Raw genomic sequence first — 16,714 nt, 5'->3', positions numbered from 1 at the left:
CTGCCAATCCGCCGTTAGATTCCGCGTGCGCAAATCTTGCTCGGTTTCTGTCGACAATCCGACTTCGAGCCATGTTTGCAGATTCTGCTCGGTTTCTGCCGCCAATCTGTTCTTAGATTTTGCGAGCAAGCTCTGTTACATTTCTGGCAGCAATTTGTCGAATTAATCGTTAATAACAACTTCTGTATAAAATTTGTTGTCTTTTGGCTGGCAATAGTTGATAGCAGATAGTTAGCATCATCTGCTTTCGGCAGACTTGGCTACCTGGGAACATTTTTTAAATCGTCTCAATTGAGATATAATCTTTCCACAAAGATTTTAATCAACCCAATCTTGCTTTTTATTATTCTAATTTTATGCATAAGTTATTTCCACTTATTGTACAAAGGCGAGTAATGATATCAAAAGGAGAGTTTGCGGGATGTAGGAACGATAGCGCAACTTCGACAGTGACGAAAGGTCGTATGTCAATGATTCATCGTTATCTGTAGGCAGCACCGTAAGGTACGTTAGCGGGGACTAGGTGACGCGTAAGGCACATGAGATAACTCGAGATACGAGTTGGTCTTGACAACGTTATTCGAAATACAGAGCTCGCGCGAATTATGTAACTCTTTAAAAGTGCATATGCGCAAGAGAAAAGACAGCTGCGACCTTTACGTAATAAAAAGTGTATTTGTTTTTTAAATAAGAATAACATCAATTGCACTTATAATTTACGATTATAATTCATGTACAACTTTACTGAGAAAGGCAAAGGTAACTGTTGTATTTTTTCTTTCATGTAAGTAGCAAACGCGTTACTATCTATGTAATGCGCAATAGTTACGTCCTCCCGGGAGGTAGAGTTCTTCGACGTGGCGCGCGCACCGTACGTATTTCTGTACGGCGGTTTATAATTCCCGATTTCCGGTGAATCCACGTCCATCGTCGTATCACTCGCGTCCGTTGTGTCGGTGATCTCCGAGTGAGTGGTGTTGGAGCTGGAGCTACCCTCTTCGTTGTTGAAGCTCACGTCCCTCATCGTGCTGCTGTTTTCCGTTTTCTCGCTCTTCGGTATTTTCTTGCGTTGCACGAAAGCGCTCTCCTGCTCGGCGTCGCTCTCGCTCTCGCTCATGTTGGAATACGCGGTGACCAACTTCTCCGCGTCCCTCTTGCTCCGCTCCCTATTGTTGTTGTCGTTGTTCGCGTTGTCAGCGCTCGTGGTAGAACTGTGGCCCGCACTCGTACTGTCGTCCGCGCTCGTACCGGAAGCGGGATTCCTCACGGACGGCTCCCATCTCTGCTGGGGTCTCTCGAGGTAGCTCACGTTCACGGTGGCGTCTCGAATGTCCTCGTTGATGTCGGCGAGCTCGTTCGAGACCCGCTCGACGAGCTGGTTCTCCGGCGATTGGCTGTCGTTCTGATTTGGCTGGATGACAGCCCGCACTAGTTGCAGAGTCGTCGTGATGGCCTCGCCGGGATGAGCGTCGACGTTTAGCAGGAAACGCGCCCGTCCGGAGATCTCCTGCTCGTCGTCGGTTAAGGCCTCATCGGATTCTTCGAAGATGGGTATGACGAAACGTCGGAGAGTACGCTGCTGCGTACTCTGCCTCTGATGCGGCGGTAGTATGGGCTTCTTGCTCTCGAGATCGGCGTGCTCGCACCAGATGTTTTGACGTAGACGATGTCGAATCCGACCGCGACACAACTCTTGCAGGGACAAAGGATTGCACTCCGCTGCAATGGAAAATAATGAGACAGTGTGCAACATTATTTAAAACCGACGTTAAAACTTGACTCAAGTATAAATTACACACGTAAGTGAAGCAGATTGTGTTCCGAGGGCGGAGGTACGACTAGGGTCGCGAATGACACGGGGAGCATCGTGTACTGCAACCAAGTATCCTCGTCCACTCTTTGCACGCGTAGCAGTTGGTCCTTGTAGGGCATTACCAATATACCTCCGACGCGTACGAGTTGTTTAATGAATGCCTCGTGACTTTCGGGACACGCCGCGCCACAGTAGACCCTGTCGTACTGTCTGCCAGGTATGATGCTGAGACAATTTCCTGTTGGACAGATTATGTAAGATTTGGCACGGATCCATCGTCGTCTATCGAGTATATCTCGGGAAATATGGCCTTACCTTGTATAAATAACGGTTCGCAAAAGTCGAATTCATTTAAAGCCAACGACTTCTGCTTGAACTCCTCTAACCGTTCGTAGGCATACTTTAGACAATCTTCGTGTAGCTCGATACCGTGATTCGTGCCGTGTTGTTCTAAGGAAGATTAGAAAAATATCACGTATATTCGATACTCGTTTATTAAAACAGGAGTTTCCTTACGCAACAACAATCCTGCCATTGTGCTAAGGTAGCCAGTGCCCGAACCAAGATTGAGAAAACTTAAACCGGGTTCTAAACTGAGTCCTTCCAACACTTCACTATATATACAAGGAGCCGATAGATGTATGTTCCCATGCTTCCAAGCTAGATCCTTGTAAGCGCCTTCTCGATAAGAAGACAGAACGTAATCGGCTCTGTCCACAGCTCTGAAGACCTGTTCCACTTTCTTCGTTCTGATGTATCCAGATTCCATTAAGTTGTTCACTAGTTCGTCATTGTTCTGTCCGCTGCTTACAGCTCCTCCCATATTTGTAAAAGTGTTAGATATACTGAAACACGTATAATGCACATGCGCATCAATTTTGTTATCGTTCTACATGGAGGACAGTCAGTAAATAAATAAATCAAAAGATTCATTTCAAAATCAAAAGATTTAAATAAATCAATAAATGAAAAGAATTTATTTAGAAACAAAAACTTGATTCTTCTAGACATACTGGTTACAGTAAAACAGCAAACAAGTCAAAACAAACAAGATGCTGATAAAAAAATGATTATTTATGAAAACACGTAGCAATGAGGAAGCTATATTTACACAGTTTCGCATGATATCATGCAATCAGCACAGACCAATACTTTTTACATATGATAACACTCACAGAAAGCATCGATTCCGAAATAAAGTTGGCTTTGTTTCAACCGACAACTCTAGCGCACCACAAGCGCCGGATTATATTAGATTGTTACCCCGAACGTTTCCTAATGAATTCATGCAACACTGACTCGCTATTGCATTAGTTACTCGCGATGTATCTTTCAGGCATTAAAAAACAATATGGAGCTATCCGGGCAGTGCAGCTTTAACAGTCGACTTTAAAAATAACTTGCCGGGTCAAAGTATAAGGCGTAAATCGCGAATAACATGAAAATCACACGTCTCGACACGTATTAACAATATTACCGTGCTAACGTGATTCAACACTCTCTCGATCATTAATTTGATTATCGAGCACGACGATCCGATGATGCAACGGGCGATGCCGCGCGGTGCCCTTTGCTTCTTGCTCGAAAAAAGAAAAATGTAAAAGCGAGCGGTGATATCCTGCAATGCAACGATAAATATGTGAGACCCGCGATGAAAAACTTACATTTATGTACAACACAATGCTGCATCTCACCTCTCTTTCGCGCGCTCTCTCTCTCTCTTTCTCTCACGTTGGATAACAAGCGGACCTACAAGCGCGATTTAGTAGATCAGCAGGCACGAATTTCAGAAGTACGTTTTGGGGAGCTGCCAGTACGCTTGTTTTGTAATTTCCGACAAGTTGTCGTTAACGTCAACGGCTCGCTGCGCAGGTATGGTGTTATAAGGTTAAAGCTGCGCGACGACACGTAACGAGAATGACACTGTCATTAAAAAATTACAGAATCCGCGGGCACGGATGAAAACACAACCCGACGGTGACAGCGGATATAATATGGAGTCGACGTCGTCGACGAATCGTTAAAGCGGAAAAGAGAGTTTGCCTCGGCGTTGTCACTTCGGCAGCGACGGCGAGCGTAGACATGCTACGACGTCAACGTTACGGCGCAATCTACTGCCATGGCACGCTGGCTAGAACGGATTTTGCGGCAGCACTTGTGTTTTTATAACGCGAAAGGTTCATCAAGTCCATCAGCTGATATTGCAAAACACACGTCGCCGACGCTCCTACGCCATTGGCCGCGATCATCGACGAGATATTACTAGAAACTGGCGATCTTTATCGGACTTGCTTGAAAAAAAGAAAGTAATTATATATATTATTTTCGATTATTTCCTCGCGGTTTCTCTGGGCGTCTCGAAAAGCGCGGAATTTTATGTGCGAGTTTTTAAATATATTTTTGTTTGTGGCAAAATATATATTGTATATTTAGTCTGACATTTGATTAATGTCGCAATTTGTATAATTTTGTTGCTTTTTTCAATACGGCCGATAAAAGCATTCGTTTCACATATATCTTAGAAAGAAAAAAATATAAATTTACAATATGAGAAAGATTTAAAATTTATATTACGTATAACAATTCTTAGACAAATGTATATCAGTAATCCTCAAATTTCTTGTAAACTTATTAATAATAAATTTCCGAGACATTTAAGAACCAAAATTCCGGCACAGGGCATCGAAATGCAAGAATTTTTAAATAAGAAATATTTAAAGTTAATTAATCGAGTTATTCAAAGTTCGCGCACTTGGAAACGATACATCGCGAAAATGTGATTCGTTCGTGACATACTTCACGCGATAACTTTCAAGTTCGATATTCTTATTACGTTCGAATATCAATAATGCATACAATTGTTATAGTACTACTATCGTATTCAATGGGAATTACCCCACGCTATTAACGTGTAAAATAATACCAGATTAAGAATCGGAAATTTATGGGCGCATGTGTACGCAGAATTGTATCAACATCGAGAAATGATTTCGCACACTTTTGCCACTACGATTAGCGTGCAAAAAGCGCTACGTAAAAGCGCGCGAATTTTAAACAATTCGTACAGAAAGCAAAGGTTTGTGCTTTTTTTAACTGATTTGGCATTCTATGATTTCTTAGATCTATTTTCCAACCTCGTGTTTAAGGTGATCCTGGAGTTGCTAGTGAACTATTTTTTCACTATAGCGATGGTAATTGCAGTTTCGAAAATTCTCTTTATTGCTTGTGCAGAATAAAAAATCCTTTTCCACAAATGAAGTATAGATAGAAAGTCCGCTCTACAGGACTTTATACTCAAAATGGAAAAAAGTTAAAAACTTGCATTTGTCTTTTCTAACTTTTTTCCATTTTGAATATAAAGTCCTGTAGAGCGGACTTTCTTTCTATCTATACTTCATTTGTGGAAAAGGATTTTTTATTCCGCACAAGCAATAAAGAGAACTTTCGAAACTGCAATTACCATCGCTATAGTGAAAAAATAGTTCACTAGCAACTCCAGCTTCCCCTTAATCTGTCCTATGATATGCAAATGTAACCATGACGCATACAGTTTAAAACTACGAAAACGTGAGAATAGGTGGCATTAATGAATCAAGCGTGCGATGAGATGTCGCTGGCAGCGATCAGTGATTGATAACGCCGTTACATGAGCACCGATATATATCTTCTGCAAGAGAGAGCGAGAGGGAGATACTGTAGCATCTTTCAGTTTTAAACTATCGACTTTTGGCTTGATGTACAGTGCACGGTGAGAGTATTTGAATGCCCGTCTACACACGTGCATCCGTATAGAAATGTAACATGTGCGTATTTCGATGTATGCGTGTACACTCCCTATATATAGATCATATACACAATCGTTAGCGCACCCGCAGCGCGCACTGATAGCGTTCCTCGACTCCTGTGATGGCGTCCGATCGACAACTTTAAAACGTGAGTTGTGCATTCGTGCAATTTCCTGCGTATGTAACGCGGCAGGGACGTGTAAAATGATTGGTTACACTTATGAAGCATCGCGGGTCGCTTCGTATCGTTTGCAGTCCGCCGTGATTGCTCGCTGAGCGCGCACGCCGCTAAAATCATCGTTCTGCATCGTTACGCCGACACTCGCCCGTTATCCCTAGTAAGTATACCGCAGAACACCTACGTCACGTGAACGAGTCCGCTGGCTCGTTCGATTATTCTCGTGCAGCGCGCGACCGTACACCCGGGACTCGCGAGAACCCGCGAACGCCGATCAAACGCGACAGGTTTTACGTGGAAAGGTGCCGCGCACTTGCACTTTGCGTTCGTATCGAGCGTGAACTCGCTACGCGAGCGTCACGTCAATAGGAATTTTCTTTATCCGACACGACTCGCTCGATCGTGCACGGGATATCGTTGTATCGGGCATCGCGATGATCCTGCCGGTCCACGACTCGTCCTAGCAGCACGTTAAACGAAGACGTTTCACAGCACTTTTGGAACTTTCTGTTTAACCTTCATTGAACATTACGCGAATGCTCCAAGTTCGGTTGACGTAAACATCGGAAAAATGACTCGCGTTTTCAGGTGCTTCGCACGCTTTTGCACTAGTGTTCGAAATGCACGGTGCGAGTTGTTATCTTTCGAGATGAAATACGAGAAAATGTCTTTTTCTTTGTTTTTTATAAATATTGTTTACGGGGATAAAAATAACGAACTTGGTTCTATATAAAATTACACATGCATAAATTTTCCCGTTTCACTTGCGATGGAGACAGTGTCAGCTGGCGTGTTACAACGGCGATAAATTCGATGCGATATTCGAATATTATTATTGTATTACGAGCAATCGTCGAGTAAGTCTTTCAAAATTTAGATCAATGCAACACAGGAGTCTCACACACAGCATTGATCCTTGGCCCGTCGTGACAGTTGATAGTTATGTAAATACATGGTCCTCGTTGCGCATGCAAAATACATGCGCCAAGAGAGTTTCGCGGCTTGGAGGTTAATGTGCAAGTTTATCAGAGCAATGCGTAATTTTTTACATTTAATAACGTAGTCGGTCTCGGCATCTGTTGCACGTATGTTGCACGTCGGATATCGAGGAGGGTATTGATTAGCGAAACTCGGGCAAATCATCGAGTTTTGTGTATATAAATACGGCGTTTATATATAGCCATTTGGCGACGAAATTCGCTGGTGAAAGTAGCTCGAACTTCGCCGGTGGAATCCATTCGCTGATAACTTCGCACGTAAAGTTTGCTCAATTGTCCAAACGATTGCCTGTAGTCGAGGACTCGCTGTCGATTCGTATCGATGTATCGTTACGCCTCTGGACTTGCCTTTGATTGGTCCACTTCGATGACGTGCGTATTCAGTCTCGTCAGTCTTCTCGTTCCTTATTTCTACGTGGAAAGTCGCACCTACATACTCGCGTTTCATGACTATCGCTTAAAAAATACAAAACTACGTTTTTATTTACTGCATTCTTTATCTATTCTCATACTTAAATATTTAATATCGCATAACCTCTTATTTAATTTTTAACTTCATGTACGATTTCGGTACGGTATGTGTGATGTATACGGAACGTTGTTAAATTATACTTCGATTTACGTTGGAGGCACGAATGGGACATCCAACGAGTATCGATCGTGTTTATGTGGTCAATGGTGCGAGTGAATTCGAAACAGGTAAAGTTTGTACAATTTTGCGTTCTCCCGTTATTTAAACTGCCTAAAATCGCAGCAAAATTATTGCCGACAAAATTACTGTTATCACGAACGAGATTTTTCGCTAATTAGTACGGATGATTACATAATTAATATGTAAATTAAGTCTGTTCTCTTTACTTGTACCTTCGTATAAGACATGAAAACAATGAAATATATAAAAGCCATTATAGTCGTAAAGTGCAGTTGCATAAAAGAAATTGATATCGTGAAATGGATTGACTTGGATAATAATAATATTATAATAATAATATAATATAATATAATAATAATAATAATAATAATAGGGTACACACACTATACGTGGAACAAAATATAATGCACATACATGTTACATCATAATTACGTTTTCGTTATTAAAAATATTAAACAAATTTGTATAAATAGTTCACGTAAATACGAAACGTGTGTACGTAGGAAAAATCCGTCAATCACTCGGGCCTAAAATAAACATTGCCGCATTATATTGTACAATTATGTATCTCGTGCAACGTACGTTCAGCTTTTAGCTACACTTTGTGCACTTTAAGTACTGCTTACATGGCGCTACAAATGCCGAGTGTCCGGAGGACGAACTTAACCGATTTACTTGATGCCTCAGGGCGTTCTAGTGGCCGTGCGAATAATAATATAATGGATCTCTTCGCTTAGTTTAAAAAATCATTGTTGTCAAGTTTAACAAGCGAAATATTTGAAATATCATCAAGTGAACCGTATTCTGTTTTCTTTTCTCTCTCCAAGGTACGAGAGGATACACGGTCGTGCCATTTCATTCAAGAGTTTAGCAGTGCACTGATTGTGAGGTAGAAGAAGCAGGGAGAGGAAAGGTAATACAGATTATATTCATTGCGACGAAATGTTTGTAAAATTATATTTGAAGAATACAGAACGAATAATATATTATTATCGCAATGGAAACTCAAAATTCGCGTCTTCAATCGATCGCGTATGGATCGATCGCCAACAGCTAACGTTTGAAAACTCGGTTTAATGCGTTGGGGCGATGCATATGTATATACACACACGTATGGATGTACATGACCAAGCATTCCGTTTGAGGGATACAATCTCGACCAGGGATTCTGCTCGCTCTTACGAGACGATTGCAACGCAGAGCCGAAAACGGTGCAAGGCGATCGAGATCTCGCCTTGCGGACAGAATGCTTGAATTATGTGCACGTACGTCGTGCTGTAGCTTGCAAAATGTCGCTGTTATTTGGCACGAGTTATTTTGCTTTTCATTCGCGGGGACATTGCGCGGGAGGCGGGTCGACGCCACTTTAAGAGATATTCGTGCAACGTTCCTTTTAATAACCGACAGCGCGCGTATTTTGTCGACGGCATATTGATCATCGATCGCTAAACAATTCGAGAAGATGAGAAGATAACTCGGCCGTCCCCGAAAAAAGAACTCGAAAAGCTTTTACAACGGGAGAGACATCGGCGGCGTTCGCGCGGCGCGATTGGTCGGCGCGACGGTATCCATTCACTGTGCGACGCGGCCGGGCCAATGAGAGACGGACGGCTGCGCAGTCGTTACTGCGCACCTGGCCTATGGGGACGTAGCTGTGGCGTACAGAAGACTCGGGCTCGAACGCTTGAAAGATGTGCAAAGATTTTTGTTAAAATCGTGCGAGGTGCTCGATGAGTATTTTGTCGATTGCTGTGTGATAAAGCGCGGATCGGGGACGGCGACTGGCACGAACGATAACGATTTCGCCGTGGAGTCGGTCGCGCGTCGGTTATTCCGGGGAAAAGTGTCGTGCGTACGCGCGTTACCTCTTTCGTCAATGAGTAGTTCCGTGATGCGCGACGTACGATTCGCAAAAGCGTTTGAATACCAGACCCGCAGCTGTCGTAAGCGTTTCTTTTCGCTCGCGGCGAGACGGCTCTTCGCGTAAGGAAGCCTCGAGACGTGCCACTGTCGTGTCCACGGTGTATTTCAAAGTGCGAAAAGTGGTAACTATTAAAGTGTGACTCTCGTGCCTCGCAGTGATAACATAGTTCGGCGCGCCATTTAAATTACGCTTTTTCGGCAAGCGCGTCGCAAGCATTTTCGCGTGATAAGACGTTACCTGCACTTTTGCGAACGGAGAATTTCAATTCCTCCGAATTATGTAACTGGTAACCACGCGATATGCCCATGACAAACACTATGTCTGCTAGGTTTGTGAACTTGCATTTCTGTTGGATTCTTAAATAATGAAAATAAGTATATCGGAGTTTTAGTTTATTATGATTATTCGTCGAAATTCAAATATAGTATTACATATTGATTTATTTTGCGATTAAATAAAATTTTATCTAATTTATGTTTTTTATTACATGAGATATATTCTGCACGAAATATCGTGTGCAACAAACTAAATGCATAAATTTTTCAATAATTTTCAGTATACAGTTCCATGATTTTTGTATTTTAAATTTTTATGTCATGCAGAAAAAGTGAATATTAATTTGTTATAAATTATTTATAGCTAATTATTTGTCACACTCGTAGAACACATTTGTTGTAAACTTTTTATCCGCATCCTCCAAATTATCATTATGTATGATAATATACTTTGAGTTATGATAGCAAGTTAAAAAGTAATTATTTAGTTTAGTGACAATATTGTGATATTCTTGTTAACAGAATGGAAGAGGAAATAGTAGTAGATGATATAGATGAGAATAGTGTTGTGGAGACGCAGCAGACGGATGATCCAACAACATCCGTAATGCCTTTGCTGTATATTCAACAAAATAAATTACGTTCTAATCAATCAGCAAATGCAAATCAAACCCTCGTTTCACCGAGTACACAGCTTGCTGCTATCATTAATCCAGTTAATAATCAGGTAATGATTGGAGGCATATTTCGCACAATATGTATTACAGTGTAGCATCTTGTTGAATGGTAAATTGCTTTTGTGTAATTTGCACTTTGTAACCTAGCCTATATGTGGAAGATGAGAACCTTCCTTCATAGATTACAGTTATCAATATTCGTATCTTACATAAGTGCTTTAATGCATTATATTATGTAGGCGAATAAAGAACACGGTGAAATTATTCACGATAACCTAAAATTAAACACATATTTTTCAATGAACTGCATTGTGTCGCATATATATGTGCTCTTGGAGCAAAATGTGACAGTACTAAATACAGCTCGCGCTCAGTATACATATATATAGACCTTGGAGCCTTATTAGATTTCATATGTGTAGATGGTAGCAGTGAGTAGCAGTATATCTCTTCATATCAAATATAGATTTAGTCAACAGATATTGCACATGTGAAGCTCGAGTAAAGTAATGCATTCAAGAGATTATTTTGTTAGAAATGCATAGTAGAGTATTTATAACCATTAAAAGTGTTAGAGTTATTATAAATATCAGATATATATATGTGTGCTACTTTATTAATGCTAAATATGTTGATAGATAAAAACCTGTTATCTGTTATTTGAATTTCAATTAGTTTAGTGTTATCGGCAATTAATGTGGAAATTATAGTGAAATTTAATTCACATTTGAATATACTGGGCTTAAACCTTGACGGAATATGTGTTTTATATTTTTTAACACATTTTATGATGTCAAGTAACAGGCGCATTTTTATTTCAGCTCATGACTGGGCAAAACAAGGTATTTATACAAGGCCCCAGTCAAGTAGCCACATCTCAGAGCAAACAACATATTGTAATTCATCGACCAATAAATACTGTGAGCACTGCAGCAACCCCGCAGGCTCAAAAACATATATTACTTAGAAAATCGAATACGTCTACTGCTCAGATAGTACCCTTGAATACAAATCAGGGAAGTCAAACCAATGCGCAAGTAGGGAAGCACACGTTCGCTTACCTGGGCACCCTCATTAAACCTAACAAGTCCCGGGAATCTGTCGTTATTCCTGCAGGTACGAATTTTTGTCTTTTATAAATTTTACTTTAATAAATTAAAATTTAATAAATTTCACAATATAAAAAAAACAACTAAATGCGATGTATTATATACAGCATGTTATTTTTATACATATATATATGTAACTACATATGCGCAAAGTACTTATTTAATATGTTATGACAGGGGCTTTAACAACGACACAAATCACTAAGCCAAAATTAGTAATCGCTCCAGTAATATCTCAACTAGCTCAGACATCGACGAGTACCACAAGCGGTTCTCAGAGCCAACCACCTAAGCACATGACGAACTTACTACTGCCAGTGAACATTCCCCAACAGAGTGGTACCGCAAAGTCTAGCATGTTCAATTTAAAAATTAATAATGGTCAGCTTAGCACAGAAAGCAAAGGAACAATTACAGGTATAAAAATAAGAAGGACAATGAGCATCCAATTACGTGAAATTGCATTATTTCAAGATAAATATATTTAATCTTCATTGCATATTTCCATTTCAGTGTTACGCGAGTCGAAGACGACAAATTCGGCGACGCATCCCCCGCCGTTGCATCCGATAGCGAAAATGAGTCTATTAAATGCAAACAAGGGTAATTCGAATTCCATAGACAGTATAAAGATTACTGAAAATCCGGACTCGGCTGTTATCACGCCTATTCCGAAAAAAGAAGACAGTCAGCCGGAAAAGCGGAAAAAGACGATTAGCAATATATTACGAGGTTCCAGCGAGAAACGGATGAAGAAGCAGAGTATTCCGAAATCTCCGCAGGATAGTTTGGCTGATACGAATTATGCGTTGAGCAGTCCAGAGTCCGAACAGGACAAAGATAAGAAGGCTCAAACTGACGACGACATTACACTGATAAAAGTTGTCCCTAGCGAGGACAAGATTGCGAAACTCAATACAAGCATGGATGATGATATAAAAATAGAAATAATCAAGACGAATTGCAGTACAGAAACCGGGGCGGACAATAAGAACGAAGCAAAGAGTAATAATTATGACGAAACGAAAGAACACCTGAATACGCTGAATCAAAATAATACCAGCTTCGACGCGACTAAAGTCCTAGACTGGAAGGACGGTGTTGGTACCTTACCTGGAAGTAATTTACAAGTAAGATATATATATATATTTAACATTAATGAAATATTGTTAGAAATATTATGATTATTTGTGGAAATAATTAAAAACTTGCTTGTAAGTTTTACAATATTATTCAAGCATTCTTTGTACATGTGTGCGTGGACTAGTTATTTATTATTCTTCTTCTAGTTTCGTATGAACGAGTTTGGTATTATGGAGGTGGTGGACGAAGATGAAGGTAGCAAGCAGAATAAAGATGGCATTGGCGACAAAGAAAACGTGTGCTTGACACAAATTTCATCGAAATCCAATCCAGGAACTGTTAATAATGCTGTTAATAATGCTAATGTGGAAAGGAAGAGTAAGTTGTAGATGATATATAGAGATCATGATAAAAAAAAATCGTTACATCACCATTCGTATGCTACTATAATGGAACTTGTTTTTGCTTCAGCTGAGGAAAGAAAGTCTAGATCAATATCCGGTGACACGATGTATCACTGTGAAGCTTGTGGATGTTACGGTTTGGCTGCTGAATTCGAGAATCCGATATCATGCAGTCCTTCCTGCACGGAAATAATTGAGGCCAGGAAACAGCCTGCAGGTCGAAAGGACAAGGATCTCAAGTATGTTGTTGCGTATACACGAGACTTCGATAACAAGCGATGCTTAAGGAAGAGAAATTGGAATATTGATTAATTGGAATATTAATTGCAATATTTATCTATATAAATGTGTTTAGGGACGTACGCGTGAAAAAGAAGCGTAAGAGGTTATTGCAGGAAGCGCAATGGTCGAAAGAGATGGATGAGAAGTCTGACGAGAAGACGCAGGACAAGGCGAAATCAGAAACAGACGAGGAGAAAGACACGATCGTTGGTATAGACGACGAGAGCCAAGGAGATTCATTGGAATCGAAGGTAAAACACAGATATACCGATTAAGCGTTATAATTAAATTAATAAAAGTTAAAAAATACCATCACGTTATATCGGAATACATTAATTTTGTAAAGTTGTCGTTCTACACGCAGTATCCTTGGCAGAGGGGAAAATTGGGCTTCTCGTGGCCGAAGTACCTCGAACATTGCAAGGCGAAGGCAGCACCTGTCAAGCTATTCAAGGATCCCTTCCCTTACAGCAAAAATCATTTTCGAGTTGGAATGAAATTGGAGGGTATAGACCCAGATCATCCCTCCCGATACTGTGTTCTGACTATTGTGGAAGCTGTGGGTGAGTTATCAGAGATCACTTGGATATAATAGCGTGATAATTTGCGTGATACATGAAATTGTGACACATGATTCTGCATTTATATACAGGTTATCGGATGCGCTTGCATTTCGACGGTTATCCGGAAAATTACGATTTCTGGTTGAATGCAGACAGCATGAATATATTTCCTGCGGGTTGGGCTGAGAAAAATGGCAAGAAATTAGATCCCCCAAAGGGCTACGTGACCGGTAATTTCAATTGGAATGCATACCTGAAGATCTGCAAAGCGACCGCGGCGGCGAAAAACATATTCCCGAACAAGAGCGTGCTGCAAACTGTCTTTCCGACTGGTTTTCGGGTGGGCATGAAATTGGAAGCGATAGATAGGAAGCACTCCTCGTTGCTTTGCGTCGCCAGCATAGCGGGCTTAATGGACTCCCGAATACTGGTGCACTTTGATTCTTGGGACGAAGTGTACGACTACTGGGCCGACGCGAGTTCACCGTACATTCATCCTGTAGGATGGTCTCATCACAATGGCCGTCTCCTGGTGCCACCGAATAGTAAGAAATTGAAAAGTACTTGCCTCGTTACGATTTACTCGTTCTTCCATGCATAATCGCAATGTATTTCATTAGATTATAAAGACTCCAAATCTTTTACTTGGGACGCCTATCTGAGAGAAACTGGAACGACAGCCGCACCGGCCCGAGCGTTCAAGCAGCGGCCACCGTGCGCGTTCAAACGTGGCATGAAGCTGGAAGCGGTGGACAAACGAGTCCCTCAATTGATCCGAGTGGCAACGGTCGAGGACGTGAAGGATCACACGTTTGTATCAATCAGCTTTTGTACTCCTATTATTATTTCTCAGAATAATAATTAATGCTTCTTTTTTATACAGATTAAAGATCAGATTCGATGGTTGGCCGGAGTCGCATGCCTACTGGGTCGACGACGATTCATCCGCTATTCATCCCGTGGGTTGGTGTGCGAAAACTGGCCACCCATTGGAACCGCCACTGAGTAAGTTGCCGTCTTATTTTGTGCATGTATTTTAGAATATCTTAATACCCGAGCAATGTTACATTCATGATCCATTTCATTGCTGCACAGCGCCCGACAATCTTAACGATCGACCGGAATGCGGCACGTACGGTTGCCGCGGTATAGGACACATAAAAGGACCTAAATATTCAACGCATAATTCCGCATCCGGCTGCCCGTATTCTCCTCAGAATCTGCACAAATCGGGGCAGATGCCCGACAGACTTCTGACCAGACACGAAGCGTGCGATTTCGAGGAGGAGATACAGGAAAAAATAAAACTAGAGAAGACTGACAAGATAAAGATGGAGAAGCCTGAGAGGTCTGAGAAACTCTCCTTATTCTCGGACGAGAGAATATTAATACTTGAGAAAGAGATTAAGCAGGAAGACGGGGGGGATTTGTCCGATAAGAATGACAAGTCTGAAAATAGATCGGAAAATTCAGAGAAGTACGTTGCTTTAATTAATAATAAATATAATATGTGAAATAAATATATACTTGTATTATAATATCATTGTTTGTTTTGTAGGTCCAACAAGTCCAAGCATCCGCATAGCGACGGACAAACGGACGATGATGAAGTTTCAAGGAAACAACGGAAGAAAAGGTTCGTCACTCTCGTTTATAGAGCTCTGATTTCTCTCTACTCTCCTATTGATATTTATGTATAAAATAATTCGACGCTAACACTACTGACATTTCTGATTAGGCGTCCAAATTCGGACGAAACTTTGTTTCCCGTTACTAATGTTGCGTACAGCGACATGCATTGGAATCCCGTGCCATATGCTGCGAACATACCAGACAAACAGTTGCGTAAAGAGTTATATCAGACTGTATATAATCCTGGGTATAATCCTTTGCCAAACGCACCGCACATATGGGCGAAACATAGTCCTGCCTTGAATAGAGTAGTGGGTAGGCAAACTACAAACCCACGACGATGGTCTAACGAAGAAGTGATCAAGTTTGTACAGAGTATGCCTAATTGTCAAGAGATTGCAAATGTTTTTAGACAGCACGTAAGTTTTCGAAAGAGTACGCAAGGATAATAAATAATAGTTGGACATGGAGTGACATTAATTATTATTATTATTATTATTATTACGTTGCAGAATATTGATGGTGAAGCATTTTTAATGTTGACGCAAGAGGATTTAATGTCGGTATTACGTCTACGACTTGGACCTGCGATTAAGTTGTACAATAGTATAGTTTTACTACGTCAGAAGGCATCATGAATTTAAGTTACGATCCAAGCATGTGTTAATGACTCACGAATCAGAATACGGCAGCTCTTATGACGAAATATATATCTATTTATTTATATAAGATTATCGGGAAAATATAAATTTTTGCCAGTGAATATTTGAGAGAGCTAACTTTATAAATCAATATTAATTATGTATATACATATATCATGTGTATACATATACATATATACATATATGTAATATGATAAGCAAATATTTGTTTGTAAAACATTAGACACTTCTGAAATATTCATCCAAATAATTTCTTGAAATCGAATATTACGAGAGTAATATAATTATTAAAAATCGGAAATTTATAATACATGTTTTAATTCTATGATTTTGTATGCTGATTCCGGCAGCTTCTGTAATATGACTTAGAAAAGTGCAGATACTAAGTACTTACAATCACATGACGTAACTTTTCGTATGGAATGCGTGTAATGAATCATGTACAAATGTAAATACAATTTTAATTATTAATATCGTGGTAAACAATTTTATGCAACCTTTCTGGCCTAATCGCGTGTGTCGCATATTTTTAAATTTAAAAGTAAAATGTATCTTAAAAATTCGAGAAAATTATTGCTGTGCATTAACGCTCTTGCGGCGAGTATCACAACTAGAATAAGACAGTCGAACAAACGTATGATATGGTAACTGAAACAGAGTTTCCTACCTATGAAGTA

General features: G+C 40.4%; 2 protein-coding genes and 1 long non-coding RNA gene across 16 annotated transcripts; 2 read left to right on the top strand and 1 right to left on the bottom strand.

Annotated features, from left to right (window-relative positions):
- Positions 1-357: 357 nt before the first annotated feature.
- On the bottom strand, positions 358-7,041 carry LOC105276325 (protein-L-isoaspartate O-methyltransferase domain-containing protein 1). 6 transcript variants are annotated; one of them, XM_011333854.2, is made up of 6 exons: positions 3,508-3,761; positions 3,291-3,431; positions 2,330-2,658; positions 2,129-2,263; positions 1,800-2,051; positions 655-1,719 (listed from the first exon to the last, which is right to left on the bottom strand). In XM_011333854.2, exons 3-6 carry the CDS (start codon positions 2,634-2,636, stop codon positions 710-712), a joined length of 1,704 nt encoding a protein of 567 aa, XP_011332156.1. In that variant the 5' UTR covers positions 2,637-2,658; positions 3,291-3,431; positions 3,508-3,761; the 3' UTR covers positions 655-709. The 6 variants fall into 6 exon arrangements, with proteins under 6 accessions (XP_011332175.1, XP_011332152.1, XP_011332183.1 ...); XM_011333873.3 differs by lacking the exons at positions 3,291-3,431; positions 3,508-3,761 and adding an exon at positions 6,826-7,041 and having other exon boundaries at positions 358-1,719; XM_011333850.3 differs by lacking the exons at positions 3,291-3,431; positions 3,508-3,761 and adding an exon at positions 5,683-5,950 and having other exon boundaries at positions 358-1,719.
- LOC105276357 lies at positions 3,578-4,480 on the top strand. Its single transcript, XR_893392.2, has 2 exons — positions 3,578-3,685; positions 3,757-4,480. It is a non-coding gene; the product is annotated as an uncharacterized LOC105276357 (long non-coding RNA).
- On the top strand, positions 5,289-16,508 carry LOC105276359 (lethal(3)malignant brain tumor-like protein 1). Of its 9 annotated transcripts, none has more exons than XM_011333944.2 (17): positions 5,289-5,616; positions 8,254-8,339; positions 10,148-10,352; positions 11,124-11,418; positions 11,589-11,828; positions 11,925-12,541; positions 12,701-12,872; positions 12,966-13,137; positions 13,254-13,431; positions 13,527-13,743; positions 13,833-14,288; positions 14,364-14,553; positions 14,627-14,748; positions 14,839-15,220; positions 15,302-15,379; positions 15,482-15,794; positions 15,888-16,508. In XM_011333944.2, the coding sequence occupies exons 3-17, from the start codon at positions 10,149-10,151 to the stop codon at positions 16,011-16,013; spliced, it is 3,762 nt and encodes a 1,253-aa protein (XP_011332246.1). In that variant the 5' UTR covers positions 5,289-5,616; positions 8,254-8,339; position 10,148; the 3' UTR covers positions 16,014-16,508. The 9 variants fall into 9 exon arrangements, with proteins under 9 accessions (XP_011332246.1, XP_011332238.1, XP_011332222.1 ...); XM_011333936.3 differs by lacking the exon at positions 5,289-5,616 and adding an exon at positions 5,684-5,746; XM_011333920.2 differs by lacking the exon at positions 5,289-5,616 and adding an exon at positions 5,800-5,936.
- Positions 16,509-16,714: the final 206 nt, after the last annotated feature.

Source organism: Ooceraea biroi, chromosome 6 (genome assembly GCF_003672135.1).
Source record: "Ooceraea biroi isolate clonal line C1 chromosome 6, Obir_v5.4, whole genome shotgun sequence".
Lineage (NCBI taxonomy): Eukaryota > Metazoa > Arthropoda > Insecta > Hymenoptera > Formicidae > Ooceraea > Ooceraea biroi.
The sequence above is the reverse complement of the archived record's forward strand: the minus strand, read 5'-3'. Positions and strand labels throughout refer to the sequence as shown.

Coding starts and splice junctions, on each gene's coding strand:
- LOC105276325 (XM_011333850.3), bottom strand. CDS start 5,759: ATGCACAACTCACGTTTTAAAGTTGTCGATCGGACGCCATCACAGGAG. Junction 2,659..5,682: donor GCTATCAGTGCGCGCTGCGG/GTGCGCTAACGA, acceptor TACGTGTTTCAG/TATATCTAACACTTTTACAA. Junction 2,264..2,329: donor AATGGCAGGATTGTTGTTGC/GTAAGGAAACTC, acceptor AATCTTCCTTAG/AACAACACGGCACGAATCAC.
- LOC105276359 (XM_011333901.3), top strand. CDS start 9,650: ATGCCCATGACAAACACTATGTCTGCTAG. Junction 13,138..13,253: donor CGAAAGGACAAGGATCTCAA/GTATGTTGTTGC, acceptor AAATGTGTTTAG/GGACGTACGCGTGAAAAAGA. Junction 14,554..14,626: donor GAGGACGTGAAGGATCACAC/GTTTGTATCAAT, acceptor TTTTTTATACAG/ATTAAAGATCAGATTCGATG.